The following is a 23,886-nucleotide window of genomic DNA, read 5'->3' as shown; positions in this document are numbered from 1 at the left end:
CTCGAGTACAACTTACCTTCACGGTATAGAAACAACTAACTTAGCTATCAAACATAGATTACTACTAAGTAAGTTTTATCATCTTCATTAAGCAAGGTTGTGTAATTATCAGACACAAAGATCAGTTATATGAAATAAACCATAACCAGGGAGCATATCAGCTAAGCAACCACTGGTTGTCAATCAATCCCAAAGATCAAACAAAACCTAAAATGATTAGGTTTTCTATTTCTTTTAATCAATTCTTAATTAAATATTAATGGCAGTAATTAAGTATTAACATCAAACAATAATTAAATGCCAAAGGTCATTAAGGTTGATGACCTCAGGTCATCACACAATCCCAAAAGCACTCAAATTCTAATTTGGAAATTAAGCTAATCATTATTTAAGTAAAGGCTAGCTAAAAACAATCAACTCTATTTGCACACATAACCAGGACAGCAGCATATATGCAACTTCATTCAACCATAATTAGAGATCCAAGCATCCAAAAAAGGTGATATTAGACTTTCTGGGAAGCTTAGATAATTTTCTACAACTTTGTTATTATCTTCGAGAACTGATTTAAAAGATAAAATAGCCAAGCAGCATGGATAAACAATTCTGTCCAGACTTTGGACAGAATCAGACATTAAGCTTTATACCTCTATAACCAGAGTTATAGATCACCAAACGTCATGATCCATAACATTTTGGAAAGCTTATAAAAATTACTACAATTTACCTTTCATCATCAAATCATGATTCATAAGTTTAGTAGGTCGAAATTGCACAACTACAGAAACTGATCCAGGATTTGACAGAGAGGAACCATTTCTGAAACTTAAATTTAAACAGGCATAACTCAGAAACTATAGGGCCAAATGCCACTAAAATTTAACACCAGGTAGATACATGAATTATATACAACTTTGTTATAGACAAGTTTCATATCCAACATTATCTACCTAGGGCAATTCATAAGGTTCCAGAAACTGTCCAGAAATCACTAATAATTTAATTATAGACAAATAACATTTCATTTTTGTTCCAAACTTGGACCTGGGCAAAACCCAGCTCACCAATAGTTGAAACACATCAAAGAGATACTAGAAAACATCATGGTCATCCCTAAATAAATTCCTTTCATGTCTTTATTAATTTATTTAGGTAAATAGACAAAGTAATAACCATATATCAAAAGTACACAGTAAATTCTGAGAAAACTACAGCAGCTCATATATGCTCTCCAAAGTCTACTGTATAAGTTTCATGCCATTTGGATAAGTATAGCAATTTTCATGAAAAAGATAAATTTCCATCACAAGGAAGCATGTAACAACAAGATAAATAAGAAACTCGACATTTTCTACAAACACATAGTTAAATTATGTATCTATATGATATAACAACTTCATATAAAGGTAGAGGAACCATATTTTACATTTATTCCTTTTTAGTTTAATTGTAAACTATTTAATAATCACTACACAAGATAAATCAATGACTTAATCATATGTCATCCAATGAATCTAAAAACTTAACCACAGAACACACACATAATCATTAGTCTACCATAAAAGTTTCATCTTAAAATAAGCTATACAGCAAAAGATATGAATTTCTTCCTTTTAAGCATAATTAAAAGACATAATTCATAACTAATTATTTTACTATAAAACATGGTCAGTTTCATATTTTTAATAAAAACTAGACATCTCAAGGAGCACAACAAAATTTAGTTCACCAAAATTGGAGATACCAAACTCTAGATATGAATTTTCAAACATTCAACAAAACATCTATAAACAAGTCCTTATAGTACTATTCACCTGAGTCACAGTCTGTGCAATTAGACCCCTGGAGAACTTCCAATTGTTGCGCGTGGTCCCTGGTCGCGAATCCAGAGCAGAGGATGTCGGAGAAAACCTAATTTCCGGCCGGTGGACGCTTGTTGGCAGCGAGGTAAAGCGTTGGGGAGCATCCTGAGGCTCGCGCGCTCGCGCTGGTGTGTGTAGCTTGGCCGGAGAAGTTCTATGGTCTCCTGGCCACGTGCGCAGGCTGCCATGGCGGAGCTCTGTGACGGGAAACCGGCTCATGGCCGAGTTCGACGAGGAAAAAGAGTATGAGCTGGCTTAGACGATGCTCAAGGATGCTGCGGAGCAGAGGAAGACAACAACGGGGCTGAGGTGGGAGGAGCGAGATGAATTCCATCGGCGTGGCGTTTTCGGTCACAGAAACGAAGAAACTCGATGTCGGTCGCGGGGGCGCTCAAGAGGACGAAGCGGAGGGGTCGCGGGCGTCCACGTCGCGTGGTGACGCGGCCGGCAAGCAGCTGCGTGGCGGCAAGGCGCGCGCGCGGCGCTGCACGGCCTGCGGCCGCGCGGTGACTGGACTCCTGATCCATATCGGGACACTGTAGCAAGCTCTATCCCTCCTTCCCTGTCTTTTGCAAATTACTCTCAAAAATTGAACTGAAGTCAAATTTCTGCCAAAATAAAAGTTGTGCAGAATTTTACAAGCTACAAAATATATTTTGGTGCCCAAAACTGATTCTAAGTGGAAAAACTTGAATTTCAAATCTCAAATTGGGGAAAATTCCAATTTTGAATTGGGGCAGATTAGAAATTCTAAAATTACTTTTGATTTTTCTCAATAACTTGAAAAATTCCCAAAATGAAAGTTGTTCCTCTTTTTGAGCTCTACAACTTTCATGTTGGTCACCTTTCCAGATTCCAAATATATTTTGAATTGGAAATTCAAATTGGAAAAGGAGACAATTTTTGGAAATCTGTATTTTCAAAATTACTTTGAATTTTGTACTGAAACTTCAAAAACTCAAAACACCAAAGTTGTACATCTTGACAAGATCTACAACTTTGCTTTTGAACTCAACCTCAAATTTTACTTAGTTTTCAAATTGCACCAAAGGGGGCAAAAACTGGGGTGAAATTAGGGGTTTTTCTTAGCTATTCCCTTACCACCCTCATTAGCTAGGGATTAAACAACCATCACAAGCATCACTTCACAAGAAAAACATACTTTAATTCCCTAAGCACAATCAACCAAAATAAACTTATTTTAAGTTGATGCATAATGATGTGCTTAACAAATATGCTTTGAAATGCTTATGATGACATGATCCAGTTTTAGTGTTCGTAACATCAGGGATATTACAACATGCATCATCATCGATCTGCCCCGCTGCCATGTTAAAACACCGCTTTCGCGGATGAACTGGACTCATATCCGGTGGTGCCCGGTGTGCGTAGTATGCGTATCTCTCCCATCCATCGCCATGTGCACGATGCCTTTAATTTGCTTTCTCTCTCCCACAGCCGTCGCAATCATCATGCATGCATGTCCGCGTAGAGAACTTCACAGCTGCCAGAGAACATGTTCAGGAATTCAAGCCCCAGATGCTGCTGCTACCGTAACAGTGGTCTAACCACACAGCTTGCACGCCATCCTGTGTAGTCATTGCGTGCGTAGGTTGCTGCTAGCCATGCCTTAATTTGTTGCGGCAATGATACGGCCGAGGCACAGCATGTCGCTAAGCGAGTGAGGCACGCCATGGATGATGGCGATCATCAGTTGCATAATTCCGCAGCAAAGTACTAGCCAGCGGTGTAGTACTACGTACAAGTGTGATGTACCCGTGTGCCACCGCGCGCATCATTGCCGGGTGCAGAAACTTGCGCCTCTGCGACTGCGAGAGGTGAGTATTTTACGCCCTGTTTAGATTGAAGATTAAATTTTTTTGGGTGTCACATCGGATATGTCGGAAGGATGTCGGGAGGGGTTTTTAGAAGCTAATAAAAAAAATTTCATAGCTCGTTAGGAAACTGCAAGACAAATTTATTAAGCATAATTAATCTAGCATTAGCACATGTGGGTTACTGTAGCACCTAAAGCTAATCATGGAGTAACTAGGCTTAAAAGATTCGTCTCGCGATTCTCAACTAAACTGTATAATTAGTTTATTTTTTTTATCTACATTTAATGTTTTATGCATGTGTCTAAAGATTCGATGGGATACTAAAAAATTTTTAGGTAGAGAACTAAACAGGGCCTTAGTACCGGAATCGATACAGTGGCCGTGGCATGATTCCCGCGACACGGCCCCCTCGCGTCTGCATGATTGCCGCCGCCGCCGCCGACCGGCAGGAGTCCTCGCATGCGACGCGCGGCGAGCTACACCACCAAAGACCAAATTATTCCTTGCGAGCGAGCGACTCCTGCGTCGATCTGAAGGTTTTGGTGGTACTACTCAGATCTGAACCAGAGGCTCCATCCATCCATCCATCCGTCGGTCGGTATACTAGGAGCGTTGCGACGTAGTACTCCGTAACCGTACGTGTAGATTATACGCTCAACTGCCGGCGGCGACGAGCCGAGATCACGCATACGCATGGACGGACGTTGGATCCAATCCAAGCAAAAAAGCAAGCACCAACACGTACGCGGCGCCAACTAGGTAGCTGGCGAGGTGACTGGTGTGTCTCTAGCCACTAGAGCCAGCCAGGCAGGCAGTGGCGATAGCCGATAGATGAGCAGTGTGAGCATGCATAATTATTGCTGCTCCGGTGCTCCCGGGGGTTGCAATGAAGGTTTATTTAGGTGCGTGTGATCTGCTCGATCAGTTGGCCGTACCACCGCTACTCACCTGCACGCACTACGGTTACCCACTCTCCGATCATATCGATCGATCGATCGTTCCCGAAAAAGAAGCCAGGAAAGTGACCTAACCGAAATCAACACACATGCATGCTCACGAGCCAGGCATGCATGCAAGAGGTTGCAAGCGATCATCGTGTAGCCGGTGAAATGCTAAGCCAGCAGCTGCTGTCTCTAGTGGTGGATCAGATGGTGAGATCTCGTCCCCCCCGGCGTACGTGTGCGTGTCCTTGAAGCGTCGTCTCGTGTCTACCCATGCCGGCCTGCCGGGTCAGATGGGGTGCGTGCCGGCCTCCAGCTAGCGACCCAGGAGGCCGGTCCAGTTTCATAGGGTTGGCTCGGCGTCCCTTAATTCCGTAGGAACGTGACCACAAGTCGCGCGCTACGTATAGGTATAGGTACTAGGTAGTCTCGATCACCGTTCTACTAGAAATGTAGCAATTCAAAATCGTTCAAAGTCAAACAATATAGAGTTCGACCAAATTACTCCGTATGTTCTTTTTTTTACATGTCATATTAGGTTAACTTAAGATAGCTTGATTTGATCAATCTAGAATTACATTATTTTTAGAGTAAATTACACTGACAGTCCCTAACCTATTACGTGATTCTCATCCAGACTCTCAAACTATAGAATTATATATATATATATCTAGGTCGCTAAACTATTTAAGGTATACCATCCCTGGTCCAAAACAGTCACATGGCGCTCCAACGTGGAACTGACATGGGTCCCCAAACACAAAATCATATGGATCACGGTCCTTAGAATATCGTGTGATCTCTAGTCTTTCAAAGTACTAAAATCTTAGTCTAAAGAAACCTCTTCATCTATTGTTGTGTGGATTGCTACGTAGGCTTTCGAGCACCTGTTATTGAACTTCTTGCCGTCTGTTTCTCATCTTATCTTGGAGAGTAATGTCTTGACGATTGGACCAAGAGACGTACTGGCAGACATTGTCATCGAGTGTATGCTAAGACATGTCACTTGCTCACGGCGACATGGAACATCTAGCTAGCATAACCACGAAGTTGGTATTGGCTAGTTATTTCCTGTCACCATTAGCAAGTGAGGTGTCTTAAGACACACTTAACACAATATCCACCCCAGCGTGTTCCCGATCCAACCGTACTGGTAGATGGTGCCAAGACATTATTTTTGATGACTGGAATTGTAGTACTTTAATAGATTAGGGACCCATATGATTAGTTTTATAGTTTGGAATCAAGGTGAGAATAACATAATAGTTTAGCATTTTTCTCTATAATTATCCCATATATCAGCTTCACGCTGGAGCACCACATCAGCTAATGAACTTTGACTGCTTTGGATTAGGATGATATGCTTAAAATAATTTATAGACCTAGATATACAATTTCATACTTTGACTGCTTTGTTCACTTACCTGAAAAATTATGACTGCAAGACTGAATGGCTGGTAGATTCGGTAGATAAGCTCATGCCAACATCATAAAAACCGTGCAATAGTTTTTAATTTACTCTTGTTTTTAATAGAGATGGTACTTTTATTCCATTCCAGCCCAACGTTAGAGATTCCAATCTCTTTGCTTAGCTCACCACGGCATCATGCATGCATGATGCTCAGCTAGTTCGTCGTCCGGGACAAATAAATTGTGTGCTTAATACTGTTTGCCAGCCAAATGAATTTCTGGCAGCGGGTCAAAAGATATGGGTTCCCTTCTGTTACGGGCATGTGGGATGACATGGAGACGGACAAATGGAGTCAAAAAGGCGGCGTGGCTGTGCTCTGCTCTTGGGCGCATGGCACTGACCCGGGGGGGGTTCTTCTCCTTTCTCCGATCGACGGATCTGTCACATCGAATTTGGGCAGAATTAGTGAGGGTTTGTGAATTATTGCGCTAAAGATATGAACTGGAGAGCAGTGCAAAGCCCAGCGCAGCCCAGCACAGCACGTGTAAAGGGTGTTTAGGCGGCGAGCACTGACGGTGACGAGCAAGGCTAGCTGTTATGTTCTGAGACTTTTCATGTCTGAACACGCGTGAGTTAGTTAGGGAACGAACTAGATGCGCACCGACGATTAACAGCAAGCAACCTTCGCCTACAAGTGTGCTTACGGGAAGCATCTCCGAATTATGGACGCCCAAGTAATGCGAGTACAGAGTACTACTGCTAGATTATACTACTCTTCACTGACTATAGCTTGAGCCGATGCGTACAGAATGCAGGTATCTCATGTTCCTGAAGATTAAGATGAACACTGCTGTGGTTTGTAGAAGTTGGTTGGCACGAGCACAGACCATGCAGCCCTTGTTGTGCCAACGGGCATATGCCAAGTCCTATCAGTCAAGTGGGACACACGGTGCCCCAGCACATGCATGGCACGCGACCAAAGCTCAACGGGAAAAAGAAAAGGTCCGAATCACAAGTCCACACCACAAGCAGCAGGTGAAGGTATCCGGCGTCCATCCATATCCTGATATCCATCCACCTCAGTCTGAACTCTGAAGTCGCTCGCGATCGAGAACCGGCCAAACCACGACGAACGAACGAAGACGAAGACCATCAGCACACACCAGCACCAGCAAGGCGCGCCAGACAATGCACATTGCGCTCGCGCACAGGTGGCTTGGCTTTCCCCGTGGGGAAGCGCAGCGGGCGCTTGCACATGCCGACAGCCCAAACAAGTCACCTTTCCTCGGGAGAAGCTCCGGGGCCGAGGTGGGAGCGCGAGCCTTTTGCCCTGTTCCGGGGCTCTGCTCGTCTGCTCCGTCCGTCCGTCCCTGCTCCCGCCCGCCCACCGTCTCACTGACAAGCGACCAGTGAGTGAGGTGAGCGAAGGCGCGGCATGGCATGGCAAGGTAAGCGAGCCGATCCGTCGGTCCAACCATCCACCGAAACCGAACTAGGCCCCGGCCGGCCCCAACCTTCATCTGCCAGCTTTTATTACGCGCTGCCGTGGCAAGACCAGTAGAGTGTGCTGCTGTGCTGAGCAAGGGGAGGTCCGGGCTAGGACGGCTGCGAGGCCCCGGCTCGGTCGACTGATGAGCCCAGGCCAGGCCCATGTGCGCCCCAACATGGCACGTTCTCCCTCGCTCCTCTGCTCCTAAACTGCGTACACACACACACAGAGAGAGAGAGAGAGACACCACTCTCCCTCCCCGCTCGCTAGCGTGCCGGTGCTCATCTGGCCATCGGGCTTATAAATAGGCCCACACGGCACCACGGCCACCACCACCCACCACTTCTCGCACTCCACTACTCACAGTCACCGCCGCTGCCGCCCACTGATTGTAGCTAGAGAGAGAGAGAGAGGGCAAAGGGCGCAGGAAGGAGGCGCAGGCATGGGCTTCCCTTCTTCCTCCCTCCCCGCCGCCGCCGCGGCGGCGGCGCTCGTGCTCCTGGCCCTGCTCGCCGGAGGAGGCGAGTGCCGGGAGGCCCAGTTCGACGCGACGGACGCGGCCGGCGCCGGCGCGGAGAACTTCAACACCAGCGACGCCGCCGTGTACTGGGGCCCCTGGCAGAAGGCCCGGGCCACCTGGTACGGCCAGCCCAACGGCGCCGGCCCCGACGACAACGGTGAGCGCATCCATCGGCATTCATTCCCAGATCTTCCCTCTTTCCCCTCGCGCCGGCCTCTTCTTGTCCTTGGTGCCTTTGTGGTTGTGGGTGGCAATGTGGCTCACGAGACGAACGTACCTTGCTTTGCCTAGGTGGCGCGTGCGGCTTCAAGCACACCAACCAGTACCCATTCATGTCCATGGGGTCCTGCGGCAACCAGCCATTGTTCAAGGACGGCAAGGGCTGCGGCTCCTGCTACAAGGTACTACTACAGTTCAGTAAAACACAACAGCTAGCATGGAGTTTTTACCGACACCTCTCTCTATCTGAAGCATACAATTATTTTTATACTATAATAGGAGTATGTTTTCTGTACCCAAAACAATTCTACTAGTGCTCCACTTGTATTTTTTTTAAAATAAATCAATTGTCCTAAGAGTAAAATGTTGAGCTAGTAGAGCCATAAAACAAAATATAATACTCTCCGCTAGCAGTAGTAGTAACTGTTAGAGTAGGACGCTACCCGTACAGTCCAGGCCGGTCCTCGGAGCAGCACAGCCTGTGGTGGCTGTATGTGGGGCCCGCGTGCATGTGCGCGCCTCACTCGATCTCCGTGACAGTGCCACCATTTACTGTACATTTGACTCCTGCTTGATCTCGTATCTCGTACGTAGTATGGTAGTAGATGAACGTACGTAGCTGACGGTTTTGCCCGCGGATGACGCAGATTCGGTGCACCAAGGACAGATCCTGCTCCGGGCGGGCGGAGACGGTGATCATCACGGACATGAACTACTACCCGGTGTCCAAGTACCACTTCGACCTCAGCGGCACGGCGTTCGGCAGGCTGGCCAAGCCCGGCCTCAACGACAAGCTCCGCCACTCCGGCATCATCGACATCGAGTTCACCAGGTCAGTGTCCGCGTCTTCTCTTCTCTTCTTTCTTCTGTTTGTGCTGCCACTGGAAGTAGAAGTAGAAGGGACCTCACTCGCAGTGTAGCAGTAGCCTTGCTGTCGAACTGTTACTGGTAGCAGTAGTTTCCCTCCACACCTGCTGTTTTAATTTATTTTCGTAGCGCGGGCGCGCGGCAAGTGAAAAGTTTGGTGGGGAGGCGTCGTGCATCCAACAACCGCTCGCTGCCATTACTACTGCCGCTCGCGGGACACCGCATGTGCGGCAAAGTGGCGCGCAGCTGCCCACAGGCCACTTTTATTGCGCTGCGCCCCCAACATGCTCAGTTTTGGCTACTAGTGGGCCGCACCCCTTTTGCATCCCACCGTATCTGCGTCGGTCCACTGTTGCAACACGCCACCGCCGGTCCATTGCCTTCCCTTTCGCTTTCTCCTGTACTCGAACATTGTTGCTGGATTAGGCTTGAGCAACACAGATTAGAGGACATTGGTTATTAACAAGATGCCCTAGTACCACTACTCCTACTTAAAAGCTGGCTGGATGTGTTTGCATTCGCAGGGTGCCGTGCGAGTTCCCTGGGCTGAAGATCGGTTTCCACGTGGAGGAGTACTCGAACCCCGTCTACTTCGCGGTGCTGGTGGAGTACGAGGACGGCGACGGCGACGTGGTGCAGGTGGACCTGATGGAGTCCAAGACGGCGCACGGGCCCCCGACGGGGCGGTGGACGCCCATGCGCGAGTCCTGGGGATCCATCTGGCGGATGGACACCAACCACCGCATGCAGCCGCCCTTCTCCATCCGCATCCGCAACGAGTCCGGCAAGACGCTCGTCGCCAGAAACGTCATCCCGGCCAACTGGAGGCCCAACACTTTCTACCGCTCCTTCGTCCAGTACCAGTAGTAGCACGTACGTACCTGATTGATTGATTGATTGATTGGATCCCAGCCCAGCCCGGCCCAGCCCGCAATTGGAGTGGAATCCGGCTCGGTTCGGTTCGGTTCGGTCATCATCATCACTACGTACGTACTATACGCTACTACCACTAGACGACTACTACTGCTACCAAGTACGGCGAAACGGAACGGCTAGTCGTTGTGTCTCTGGTCATCGTGTCGTTGCAGTTGTATCATGGTCCTTGGAGTGAGTCGTTGCATGCATTGGGGGCGCGCTTTTAGGTCAGGCGTCATGTGCGAGTGTTTGTGGGTCTGTAAGGCTGGCATGTGCATGGTGCGTGACCCTAATTGCAAAAAAAAAGAGAGAGAGAACTAAGCCGTGTGGGAAAATGGAGGAGGCAGGCGTACAAGGTACGCTCTCCCGCCCACTATTGCTTTATAATTTATATCATCATCATCTTCTTCTTCAATCCGATCGATCGGTGATTAATCGAAAAGTATATTGTAATGTATAAACACCATTTCCTGAGCTTCCCTATTCGTTTTGCTCTCTTTTCTGTGCAGGCCTGATGAGGCTCCTGCATGTTAATTGTGTTTCCTTACCTCAGTGCAATTGTTTCTGACTGGATGAATGCTTTGAGCATTCAGCATTGCTGTGCTGAAGCGAAACGCATGTACTGTACCTACCTACCTAATGTGCTTGTCTCAAGAAGTATATACTTCGCGATGCAGAAAGGCATAGTTGACCGCGCATAGTTATCTCTCGCATATGAACAAACAACGCTTGGTTAACGTCTTGGGACAAGAAATATTGGAAAAGCTTCCGTACAATCCTCAAGGAAGTTGTACTTGGCGGCAGTGGCGCATCTAAGGTATTAACTGAGGGGCCACATGTCCCCAAGCCAAAATGTGTACAGTATTTGGCTGATTTGTTGTAAGAGAAAAAACATTGCTGAATGGTTGGTAGATACGGATGATAAACTCAAACGAACAAGGCGTGTTTCTAACCCCTCCGTTTGTAAAAGGATACAAATATATGGTTTCTGTTAGTGAAATTAGGTTAACTTTGATTAGTGTTATATCGAATAGAGGTTTACTACAAAAATATAAATATATCATAATTGATTTAATAGCATTTATTTTGTAACATAAATGTTAGTCTACTTTTAGATAACTTTAGTTAAGCTTTGAAATGTAAACCCCTAAAAGAATTTGCACCATTTTGTGGATGTAGGGAGTATTAATTCACTTGAAATCAACAAACTTGGCTTGATAGGTTCTGAATCCTATATCCGTCACTTTAAATCAACAAACTTGGCTTGATAGGTTTTGAATCCTATATCTAAGAAAGCTCCCTCCGGTTTGTAAATTTAGTATAAACTATTAAATAGTTCTTTTTATTGAAGTTGATTTTTACCTCCCCTCCACCTTAGAATGCAGAAATTATACAGATTTTATAGAAATCAGAAGGTAGAGAACAGTAAAAAAACTCCCGCGTTGCAAATCAGAAGGTGGTGGTCTTCCGTCTTCCCGCGCGCGGTAAATTTAAAAACCTATCCGGGACCGACATGCCTGCATTTCACTCCTCCGGCTGCTGCCTTTTGTGTGGAGTGGCTCAGCACTGATTCCACCTGTTAGTTACTGACATGATTGGTTGCCGGTAAAGTGGTAAAGCACGGCTACTAAAATCAAATCACCCACCGCCCATCCGGCACGTCCTTTACCTTTTATTACTACTGGTAACAGTTTCACTTGCATGCATTGCGATTGTGGCCTTCTATAAAGTCAAGCTCCTAGTAGCTGCAGGTAGCCTGCTAGTGGTAACCATTTCTTTTCTTAGGCTCTGTTTAGTTTCCCACCCAAAAATTTTTCATCCATCCATCGAATCTTTGGACACATGCATGGAACATTAAATATAGATAAAAAAATAAACTAATTACACAGTTTAGTTGAGAATCGCGAGACGAATCTTTTAAGCCTAGTTACTCCATGATTAGCCTTAAGTGCTACAGTAACCCACATATGCTAATGACAGATTAATTATGCTTGATAAATTTGTCTTGCAGTTTCCTGACGAGCTATGTAATTTGTTTTTTTATTAGTTTCTAAAAACCCCTCCCGACATCCTTCCGACACATCCGATGTGACATCCAAAAAATTTTCGTTCCCAATCTAAACAGGCCTTATCCTATCATCCTACTAGTGGTCGCGAGCGATAGCCTTTCACAGCGTTTGCCAATTCGATGCGTAATCAAGGCAGCAAAGCGCGCGCCGGCCAGCAGCGGTCAAGCACAAGGGAACAGACGGAGAGGAAGGAGAGCCGAAGGCCGGTGGCCGGACCGCCGGAGCCACCGGAGCCCGCAGCGATTGACAAGGCGCGTGCAGCCAAAAAAGCCATCCCATCGCTGCCGGTCCGGCCTTTTCAAACCTCATTAGCTGTCCCGCGTTGCTGCGTGCCGGCTCGAGTTATTGCTGCGCGTCGGCGTACGTGGTGGCATCCTCGATCCAGATCTCCGTCCAGCACCGGCGGCATCTTATCTTTGCACGATGCGCAGCATCATCGCCCCGGCCGCGTCGGCGCTAGCTCAGGACAAAGCCGGCAATGCAATGTGCAGTTCTGGATGCGTGTGATGCTGCATTGTGTCATGGACAAGTGCTTGATTCAGTTTTTTATTCCCCCCTTTCCAAAATAAAGAAAAAAACGCAAAATTTTGCTTCGTCCATACCGTGCTCATCTTCATCTTCACACTAGTATTACTACCAAGTGGAACCAGCAGGTTACAAAAGGGCAAATTAAGTGGCTAGAATTGTTATGATTTATATAACTCTTTTGTTGTTCTTTAGGTTACATTATATATTTATTATTTGTTTCTTCTTGGACCATTCCAAACCAACAAACGATTCAAATATCATACAGTTAAGGTGATAGGATCTTAAGGTCTTTTCGGTTTATTACCATGGGTTGCCATTACTAAGGTTAAGCGTGTGCCAAGGTTGTGGCATTGACTAACAAATGGCAAAATATAGTTGTGTGGTAGATAGCCAAACTCTAACGAAGTTTATAGCAAATTGAGAATGGTACCGTTTGGTTCTCTACAACAATGTGCCGCCAAAGCATCTTCAACCGTTTGGCAAAATTTATTTCCTAAATTTTGACATTGTAGTACTTTCATTTGTATTTAACAAACATTGTCCAATCATGAACTAACTAGGTTTAAAAAATTCGTTTCACGATTTTACACATAAACTATGCAATTGGTTATTTTTTATCTATATTTAATGTTTCATGTATGTATCACAAAATTGGATGTGATCAAGAATCTTGTAAACTTTTGGGTTTTTGATGGACCAAGAAACTAAAGATGCGGTAGTATCTAAGTAGGAACTTTGTGTTGGGGGCATCCGAACATCCATAAGGACGGTTACTCTAGGTCATCGACATCATCATGAGTCTAGAAACCGTGAGAATTTATTAAGCTAAATTAATCTATCATTAGCACATGTTTGTTCTGTAGCAATTAAGGCTAATTATGAACCACAAGCATCAACAACAATTTGCTATTCGGTTTTTTTATCCTTAATTTTTTAGCAAAATAAGAAAAAACTCTCTCTAATAGTTTGACATCTTCCCTCCTCATCTTTCTCAGCCTCGCAAAAATTTATCTTTCGAGCGCGCATATATACGCGCGGCCTATGAGTGCGTATCTAGAGTATCTCGGTCCATCTAGTAAAAAGAAAAAAGACAGGGTTCCAAGTGAGAAAAACACAAGAGAGAAAAATATAGTGCAAGAGCTTAAACACATACACAAACAAATTTAGGGTTATGAGACTAGGCCTGGTTTGGATCCAAAAAGTTTTTGGATTTAACACTATAGCACTTTTGTTCGTATTTGGAAATAATTGTCCAACCTTGGACTAACTAAGCTTAAAAGATTTGTCTTGTACATTACAAACAAACTGTACAAATATTTATTTTTTATCTATATTTAATGCTCAATGCAAGTTTAGTAAGACTAGATGTGACGGAAAATCTTAAAAAAATAGATTTTGGAAAACTAAACAAGGCCTGGGTAGGAAAAGGTATTCAGAAAAAACTTTTAGAATATAAATATAGGAAACTTTTGCAAATGACTTCATTTTTTTCTCCCCATACTAATTTAAGGGTTAGCAAACACAATATTTGGAGAATAAAATATGAAAAACTTTTAGAGATGCTCTAAATTAGGCTTAAAAGATTGTCTCGCGGTTTCCATACAAATTTTGCAATTAGTTATTTTTTATCTATATTTAATGCTTAATACATGTACTTCCTCCGTATCGTAATTAGATGACGTTTAGGACATGAGTACGATTACCAAGGAGTGATTAAGTAGGAGTTAGTTTTTCCTGTTTTACTCTTATTAAATATGGCTGAGGGTGCTACCTATACAACAATTCATTGCAGCTCAGTTGGCCAACGCTCCTAGCCTGAGGCCTGAGCTCCACTTTTCGATCCCTGGCAGCCGCGATATGTTTTTGTTTTTTCGCGCGTGCTACGCGTTTGGCTGCCGCTCGCGTGCCTGGGCGGTTGCGAGCGTGTTGTGAACGGGCGGCGACTGCAGCAATCTCTTCAGTCTGCGATTAATTAATGATGAGGAGATTAATGACAAGGAGGCCATGCGAACGGGCGGCGCGCGTGTGTGGTTAGGGGTAATTGCGTCCAAAGTTGGCCTCAATATCGTGAACGACATGTTTTGCCGCAAATAACATAGACTCTAGAACGACATCAATTTACGATACGAAGGGAGTATATAAATATTCGATGAGACCAGATGAAAAAAAATTTAGGTCGGAACTAAACAAGGCCTTAGATAGAATATTACTTTTGTCAAAAAAGAAAATTTATTTAGTATCTATATTAAAAACCTATTCGCTTGACTGTGAGTCATTCAACAATGTTTTTCTCTCATAATAATTTAGCGAACAATATTTGTAGTCATAACTTTTCATCCATAAATAAACATGAATATATATTATAAATTTTATTAGATAGATATAGTTTAGATTTTCCAACCATCTATTTTTACTCCGACACATGGACACCCGTCTTTTTTTTTTTGGTTATGGACGCACCTTTTCCCCCTGGCTTTCGCCTTTTCTTTATCCGCCGGGGATTAGCTGTTTCCCCGCGTTCCGCGGCATGTGCGCCTACATGGACATGGCGCCGAGGCGGTCGGTGCCAAGCCCGATAGAGTCAAAAGGCTGCAGCTGCGTCCTGTACCCGGCGTCGACTACTGTAGCCAGTACGGGCAGCCATGGTACCGTCTCTTTCCATGTCGTGATGCAGCCTATTGCTGGTGGCCATCTGTCCGGCGAATCCATCGCGAGGCCATCCTCCTCCGTTTCCAGGGCTCCAGGCCGACCTTTTTTTCTTTTTTTCTTTTGAGAGAGGGGCTCCAGGCCGACTGGAGCCGATGAGTGCGCGTCTCTGATTGATGGCCCAGCAACTCGATTTCCACCGAGCCTCTCTCGCAGCCACAGTGTGGAGCACTGAACAAAAAAAAAAAATCAGGAGTGCTAAAAATATCTTATGGGATAGATGTTTTACAAGCTATGTTCGGTTATCACGAAATGTGGAAATAATTCAGCTGAATTTAAACGTAATTATATTAGTAGTTGAACCTGGATTAGTTCCTGAGCCTGTAATAGGCTAACCGAACGAGCCTTTAAGCTACCAGATAATGGTCTTGAGTTGTGCGTGGTTTGATTTCTCTAATCTGCACTCATTTAAGTCTTTATTACAAAATACTACTACCTGGCATCGCCTTCATCACTTGTTCAGTTGTTCGACTACCAGTACAAAACTCGCTCAACTCTTGCACACATTAGCATTAGCGGAGCCAGAAGTTTTTAGGAGCCTGGGCAAAATTTATTGTATAAGAATATTTAGCTAGAAAATTATAAAAATCTATTTTGATATAAAGAAATTTTCTTTATGAACTTGGCCATGAGCCCGGCCGGCCGCCCGGGTGGCCGGGCGGTGGCTCCGCCACTGCTTGCACAACGTGTGGTCACTTAGGGACGGTTTGGTTAGGTCGGTAAAGTTTAACTTTTATCACATTAAATATTTGGATAGATGTATAAAGTATTAAATATAAACTATTTATAAATATAAAAACATAGATAGAGAGTAATTTACGAGATAAATTTTTTAAGCCTAATTAGTCTATGATAGGACAGTAATTGTCAAATAAGACGAAAGTACGCCATATCACCAACCAAACACCCCTTATACAAGGCTATAGACCGGTCAAACACAAGATAAATACATGATGCTACAGGTACCGCGTCGACGGATTTCAACCTCCATTAGTTACACGATTCCGTGCTCATCAGTCGTCGAGAAGAAAAAAAAAATCTGAACAAATGCGATAAAAAGGAGCTATGAACACGGTTTCGAGCAAACCCACACAATGTACTACACAAGAAAACAGTTCTACGTACGTACGTCATGCTCACTGCTTGGACGGGTTGCTGCTTGGCTCGCTCTGCTGCAGCTGGTTCATCTTCTGGTACAGCGCCACCATCCTATTGTACGCCTCCATGCTACCCGGCGGCTGCTGCTGCTGCTGCTGCATACACACATTTTGTCGTGCCGGTCAGCAGAGACATCTATCATCGTTCGCACGTAGTAGAGGTTTGGTAGATACGGTTTGCACGTACGTACCTGTCCGCTCTGCTGCGCTTGGCAGGCCAGGAAGGCGGAGAAGGCGTCCGGCACGGCGGCGCCGCCGCCGCCGGTATGCTGGGCGAGGGAGGAGGCGGCGGCGGCTGCTGGACCGGGGCCGGCGCCGGCGCCGGCGCCGGAGGTGGTGGCTGCAGCGGCAGGGTCCGCCCAGGACATGGGGACGAACGGTGGCGGCGGGTGCATCATGGGCGGCGTGAGGCCCGCGTACCCGGGCTGCGCGAGGGAGCCCATGTTCATCATGCCCTGGGCCATCGTCTGCGCCATCTGGGCCATCTGCGCCATCTGGGCCATCACGGACATCTGGTGGAGCTGCGGCATGGCCATGCCCATGGGCATCATCATGCTGCTCATCCGGCTCATCACCTGCACCTGCGCCTGCAGCTGCTTCAGGTAGTCGATCACCTCGTCCAGCATCGACGCCTTGTCCGTCTGCTTTCATTCAGAGCCAGCGCACAACGTGTCGGATTTTTCCGGTTACAGTACAAGATCATGATCGTCATACGTACATAGTACGGAGCTCCGTTGTCAGATGAGTCGCGATCGTACGTCTCACCTTGTTCGAGTTCGGGACGAGCTTTTGCAGCGTTTTCATCTTCTGGTTGATCCTGTCCCTTCGTTTCTGAAACAAAACACACACAAGATATGACAAGCAAAATGTTGGCCCAACTAAAGACATACTAGCTCTATTGGTTTCGGCCTGTAGAGGCCCATATATAGGCCATAGGCCAAGCTGAAAGTTCTTTTTCTTTTGTGACAACATTCCAAGCTGAAAAGTTGGAGCGCCGTCCTTTCATTCTCAACTAACAGAACAGGATTCTGAAGGAATTTATTAAAGGAAAACAAAAGTATTTATCTAACAGAACTGGCAAAAAAAGTGCGCCGTGTCAAGTGTCATTGTCACTTTTCGAGAAGTCAAACACTTTCAAGTTTGACTAAATACATGTAAGATCATATTAATATTTATACTGCTCGAAAAAAATATTTATACTACATAATTAGTATCATTAGATAATTTATTGAATATATTTCATCTAAATTTATTTAGAAATATAGATAATGTAAATATTTTCTATAGATTTAGTTAAATTTTTAAAAAATATTAACTAGCACGAACCTTATAACGACTATTTTAGGGACGGAAAGATGTCAAACTGCTAAGGCGTATTGCATCTCATTTCGAGTCCGCAGTCAACAGTCATTGTCTCGCTGGGAAGCTTCGAAACCTTGACGATTCTTTTTTTTTTTTTGACGACTAGGTCACAAAAGCTATTTTCAATAGTGTGATAGCTATGTGGAACTTATCCTACATAGCAAAATCGTGATTGTGAGGTGCGGTAGCGTAAAGACCAAATGGCAATAACAGTAAAGAAGCACGATCGAACATGTTGGTTCGTTCTGTCCCAAGACATATTCGAAAAGTTTTATAAAAAAGGACATATTTTCAGGATGCTGGCAACGTGCAATAATCAATTTCTATCAGGATCATTTTTCGTGAAAAAGAAAAACCATTTATCGGAATCTGATTCTATATGTAGTTGCACAATGCGGAAATGTCGTCGGAATACGCTCTTAGTCTTAGGCTACGTTGTTGAGTAAACATATGATAATAACAGAGATTATTTAATTGGGCGAAGAGTTATAAAGACTATTTTGATGACGGCTAAGCTTAACTCAATTTGGTTCTGTATTATTTAACTGATATAAGTGATGTGACATGTCGATAGCTACTCTCTTACATGTGCTCATAAAAGGTAGGATGTGTATACTTACAGAACCATCGAGTATGCATGCACATACATAAGGTACATGTCTTTACTGTATCTTTTTTGGCAGAATAGCCATTTTGGTCCCTGAACTATTACTCAAGGCTCAATTTTGTCTCTGGACTTTTTAAAACGACTGTTTGAGTCCTCAAACTCTGCTTTTAGGCTCAATTTCATTCTAGAACTATGAAGATGGTGGTTTTAGTCCTCAAATTTTGCATTTTGAGCTCAATTTTATTTTAAAACTATCAAAGTGTATTTTGTTCTTTAAACTTTAATTTTGAACTCAAATTTGTCTATATGGTACGTGGAACGCTGCACTATTGCACATGATTGGCTCCTACACCACCGGTGATTTAAGATAGAAAAATCCAAAACTCTTTCATGGCCATTAATAATTCTAAACTGTTACTTTTAGTGTTACCTTATAACTGAGTACCATTTGTATATATCCAACTAAAATGATATTTGTGGGAGCAATTATAGTTGCATCGAACACTATTTATTTTTCAAGAATACATGGATATATTGAAATAATAGCAGATCTATAATTTTGATAATTTATGGATGAATTTGTGCTTAAAATATAATGTTTTATTTTTGAATACAGAAAATTGAGTTGAAAATAAAAGGTTAAATGCACTTTGGTAGTTTATGGATGAAAATGAGCCCAAAATATAAAATTAAAGGACCGAAACAATCATCTTCATAGTTCTAGGATGAAATTGAGCCTAAAACTAAAATTTGAGGACCTAAATGGCCGTTTTAAAAGTTTAGGAATGAATTTGAGCCTCAAGTAATAGTTGAGGGACCAAAATGACTATTATGCCTATCATTTTCTAAAAACACTCTCAATATCGATAAAGTCATTTTGCATGTGCACCTTTGAACCAAAGAAAGAGGAATTGACAATTTAGTTTCACCAGAAATTTGTAGAAAGGTGTTTCGTCGATTAAAACTCTAAAAAGTTGTCTTATTAATTTGAGGCGCCCATGAGTTTATTTTAACAATTTTGTTGAAATAATCCATCCCTCATGCTTATTATACTAAGTTTTAGTTTGTTATCGGGAAGGTGATGGCGGATTAGACTATTCAATTTCACAAACTAAAAAAGGGTGACGAATGATAAATTGATGGACCACCCAAATTCTCAAACCAATCACCTCAAAAAGGCTTGCACCTCCGGTCCTAACCAAGCCAAAAATTAGTATGGCTAAATTTTAGTGACTAATAAATTGGTGGACATGGATGTCGTCAATTTTGGCAAACAAAATAAATTAAGATGGCCAAAGGAGGAGGTCGCAAACCCAAATTTTAGCATCCAACTAAACGATGGATAAAATTAGTCAAAGCAATCAAAATTTGGCCTGGCTAGCATGGGACTAAGCCCAACGCACCGTAAATACCTTCCACTGAACAAGCTAGCCCTAAGTGTGTGTTGTTGGATATATTAAGTGGTTACTAAAGGCGTTAAGTAATATATAACTGTTTCACATATGGCCCATGATTTTGCAATAATCAGAAAGCTGAGCGCTGTCGACAGCAAACTACAGAAATGTGTACGTACCATAATGCTGGACCGTGCATTTTATTTCACCTACAACTTATCCAAGTTCGTGTACGTACGACTGCAGAAAAACAAGGGATCTCTTACACGCTCAGATTCGTTGTGGATGGCAGCAGCCCGGCTCCTCTTGGTGGAAATCGACGACCTCATCGCCCCGTCCCCGTTGATCACCACGTTCTCATCTTCGTCGCACAAGCCGTCTCTCTTTAATTTTTTTTTTTTGCCAAACATGCATGTACAGGCACATATAGGAAAATAAGCATATTTTAAATGAAAGTAATATGCAATAAATAAATGAGTACAAACATAAGCTTATGTATTATAATGGAAATAGAACACAAACAACTCTGCATGCATGTAGCATGTGTAGCATCATCAGCAGCTATTTTATTTAGCATCGAGCAATTCAGATGTGAAGTGCATGAAGCTATAGCAAGGTAGAGACTAGAGGTGTGTATATATATAAATATGATGATGAGCTGTAGGTGAATTACTTATAGGTAGCTTGCCTGTGACCGACGGCTGAAACAGCGAGAATCACTAGCCCCTCCGCCGATGCTGGTGTTCTCAGTGTCCGGGGAGCCCTTGTCGTCGCGCTCCAGGGACGTGGAGTTGTTGGTCGTCGTCGTCGTGAAGCCACACACGTCATCGGCCCCGCCGGTGCCGCAGCAGGCGTAGTCCAGCGTGAGCAGCGCGCTCTCGCCGCGGCGGCGGGGCCCGGGCGCGGCGGCGGTGCTCCCCTGGCTGGCGCACACCAGACCGCCGTCCTCGCCAACCACGCGCGCCCGCTTCCTCCTGGAGCCAGGCCCAGCGCCCGCGTCTCCTCCCTCTGCCGCCGCCGCCTCGTCGTGCACCCTTGCGGCGGCGCACGGCACTAGCGCGTCCGCCGCGGACCTCGCCACGGCGTCGACGGCGGCGCCGCCCACCCCGACCCAAGGCACCGGGTGCCGCTGCGAGAGGAAGTGTGACGACCGCGTGGCCGCCTCGCCGACCACCGCCTCCAGCGTCTCGCGGTCCCCAGACGATCCGCCTCCTCCTCCTCCTCCTATGGCCTGCAGCTGTGACGACGACGGTGGCGGCGCGTACTTGTGCTGCTGCACCGGGACCGGGCGGTTAAGCAGCCCCAGCCCGTGAGAGGAGATGTTGCCCTTCTCCCACGTCAGCTCCGCCACCTCGTAGTACTGGTCCGACATGGGCAGGACGACGGGAGCGAACGCCCCCCCGCCGGCTGACACCTGCAGGCCCCGGTGCGGCGCCCCGCCGGCGATCGTCGTCGAGACCTGATGGTGGTTCAGGCCGCCGCCGCCTCCGCCGCCAGCTGCTACCACCAGCGCCGGGTCGTCCAGATCCCAGCTCGGCACGCACTGGTTCATCTCCGTGGCCTCCTCACGATCGCGTGCGTGGCTGATATATCCTCACGTCGCCACGCACTGATGCGGCAGTCTGCAGCTAGCTAGCTAGCTAGCTAGCTATTACTGTAGTTTGCTGCACGTACGGTCGACACGACGACGGTCGTGACGGACAGCGGGACGACACGGGCGCGGGGGGGGGGATCGCACCACGCGGAGCCGCCGCGGCGGCGGAGATACTTATGCAGCGGTGTGGGTGGGTATAACGGTTGCTACGGCCGCGCGCGTGTGTGGCGGCGGAGCCATGCAACAACGCTCCTGTGTTGTGCTGTGTGTGTATGAGGACGGAGGAGATTGGCGTGGATAGGACCGTGGAGGGGGTGGGCGGGGGCAGCGAGAGGGACGGCACGGTGGCGAGGGGGCCTAGGGCTTTGTGAGGAGGAGGCGGGCACGTAGCGGCCTCGCCTTCCACATGACCACACCACCACCTTGGCGCCAGCAGCCACACTTGCCAATCACCGTGGCCATCATAGTACTAGCGACTCCAGTGGCGAGTCCTGTTTCGATTTTTGCAGGCATGCGCGCCTTTAATTTGGTTTGCCTGCTCCATGGATCGTCATCGGTACGTACGTTCTTCGGCACACGGCCAGTGTACTTTCCGCAGCTCGCTCTCCTTGGATCGTTGCGGCTAGCCGTGTCGGCAGCGTGCATGGAGCATGGTCATGGAGCCGGCCCGCCCGGTGGGTGGGTGGGTTGATAGCTATCGAGTGGAGGCCCGAGGCGAGGCGGCTCAACTGCTGGTCTGTTGTTGTTGCTCCACGACCTGGTTACTGCTCCCCGATTTGGTATGTTGCCCGTCTCGCTATGTATGGCCGCGCGGCGCATACTCCCTCCGTACCTATAGGATTTTAGATGTCGATAACACAACTTTTTTTTTTATAAAATTATTTATGAAAAAAATTATATAATGCATACTTTTATGAAAGTATTTTTAAAAATAAATCTATTCATACAATTTTTACATTTGCAAACTCAGTAATTTAAAAGTTGATAATTTAAATTTTTAATATTTGACTCAAATTTTGTCCAAAACAATATCTAAATCTTATAGGTAGTACACCGCCAGACCGTCTCGGACCTCTTTAATTCCTTTGGGGCCGAGAAAAGTCATCGTCACCGTACGTCGTATGAGCTTTATTTGAACAATCCTGATGAGGCATCTCGAGGTCGCAAACTACGTACTATCTCTTAATTAAGAGTTAGACTCATATTGTTTATGAACCTTCCACAGCCACTACGTCGCGCGGGCGTCATCGGTGCGCGACGTCGTGCGCTCCGAGCTGCGTGACCTCTTCCAGGCTCGGTTCACCCCCCAGGCCAGGCTACGACGGAGCTGACCACGCTAGCCCAGCTCCTCTAGGACGTCGCGTCGCCCTCGGCACCAACAGCGACGAGCGGACCTGGGCTCATATCCGAGTTCATCTACTAGACATCGGTGCGTGGTGACCACTCCTACCCGCATACACGTTCCTGTACATGGGAAGAACTTCGACACCTGCGAGCTGTGCAAGGATGGGGAGGAAACCACAGACCACATCTCGCACCCCTTTGTAAGAACGAGCAAAGCCACACCTTCGGTGGAAGTTTCGTGACAGTCTCTAACACACCAATATTTTGGAAAGTGCAGAAGAGTTTATTCCAATAAAACTCTCTCTATTCTTGTAAAACTCTTATTATATCTTCATTAATATGATGCCACATCAGCCTATTTAATGTTTATGAAACTCTAATGAAACTTCATTGAGACTAAGACTCCGACCTAGGTATTTGTGGAATGAATGGAGGTGGGGAATGGGGATCCGTTGTCCCCCCGAAGTTGCCCTAAAAATTTATTTATGGAATAGCTCTTATCATATTATTTTATATTTAATATGAGAGAGAAGAAAACTATTTTTAATTAAGAGTGACTTATGCATTATATATTCTAAGGTTACGTGTATTTTTTTTGAAAGAACTGTTATGTAGAGTATTATATAAAACTATCCATATTTTGAGTTGGGACAATCCGCTAAAAGTTAATTTCCATTGAAAGAAGTTGTCATAGAGCTAACTAGCTCATACTATTCATGAGGGTTACCTAAGTGCACCTTTAGTATTCATATTTTATTTCAAAATAGAGCCTTGTTTAGTTTCGAAAAGATTTCGGATTTTGGTACTGTAGCACTTTCGTTTGTTTATGATAAATATTATCCAATTATGGACTAACTAGGATCAAAAGATTCGTCTCGCGATTTACACCTAAACTATGTAATTAGTTTTTGCTTTCGTCTATATTTAATGCTTCATGCATATGCCGCAAGATTCACTTTTTGCTTTTTGGGTGAACTAAACAAGACCCTAGGTATACGTACTTGTAGCTATAAAACTATATAGCTAGGCTCCGCCTCTAGAAAATCTGTCAAATTTCTAGAGC

At 45.3% G+C, this 23,886-nt stretch overlaps 2 protein-coding genes across 8 annotated transcripts; one reads left to right on the top strand and one right to left on the bottom strand.

Annotated features, from left to right (window-relative positions):
• Positions 7,879-10,497, top strand: LOC8058088 (expansin-B4). Its single transcript, XM_002467457.2, has 4 exons — positions 7,879-8,218; positions 8,353-8,462; positions 8,928-9,112; positions 9,672-10,497. Exons 1-4 carry the CDS (start codon positions 7,984-7,986, stop codon positions 10,012-10,014), a joined length of 873 nt encoding a protein of 290 aa, XP_002467502.1. The 5' UTR covers positions 7,879-7,983; the 3' UTR covers positions 10,015-10,497.
• LOC8058087 (transcription factor UNE10) lies at positions 15,000-21,799 on the bottom strand. Of its 7 annotated transcripts, none has more exons than XM_021446971.1 (6): positions 20,574-21,799; positions 20,152-20,268; positions 17,288-17,353; positions 16,714-17,166; positions 16,495-16,618; positions 15,000-15,536 (listed from the first exon to the last, which is right to left on the bottom strand). In XM_021446971.1, exons 1-5 carry the CDS (start codon positions 21,435-21,437, stop codon positions 16,502-16,504), a joined length of 1,617 nt encoding a protein of 538 aa, XP_021302646.1. In that variant the 5' UTR covers positions 21,438-21,799; the 3' UTR covers positions 15,000-15,536; positions 16,495-16,501. The 7 variants fall into 7 exon arrangements, with proteins under 7 accessions (XP_021302646.1, XP_021302639.1, XP_021302634.1 ...); XM_021446964.1 differs by lacking the exon at positions 15,000-15,536 and adding an exon at positions 16,230-16,404 and having other exon boundaries at positions 20,574-21,798; XM_021446959.1 differs by lacking the exon at positions 15,000-15,536 and having other exon boundaries at positions 16,230-16,618; positions 20,574-21,798.

This window comes from Sorghum bicolor, chromosome 1, assembly GCF_000003195.3.
Source record: "Sorghum bicolor cultivar BTx623 chromosome 1, Sorghum_bicolor_NCBIv3, whole genome shotgun sequence".
In the NCBI taxonomy this organism is placed as follows: Eukaryota; Viridiplantae; Streptophyta; class Magnoliopsida; order Poales; family Poaceae; genus Sorghum; species Sorghum bicolor.
Note: the sequence above shows the minus strand (reverse complement) of the source record. Positions and strands in the feature narration are given on the sequence as shown.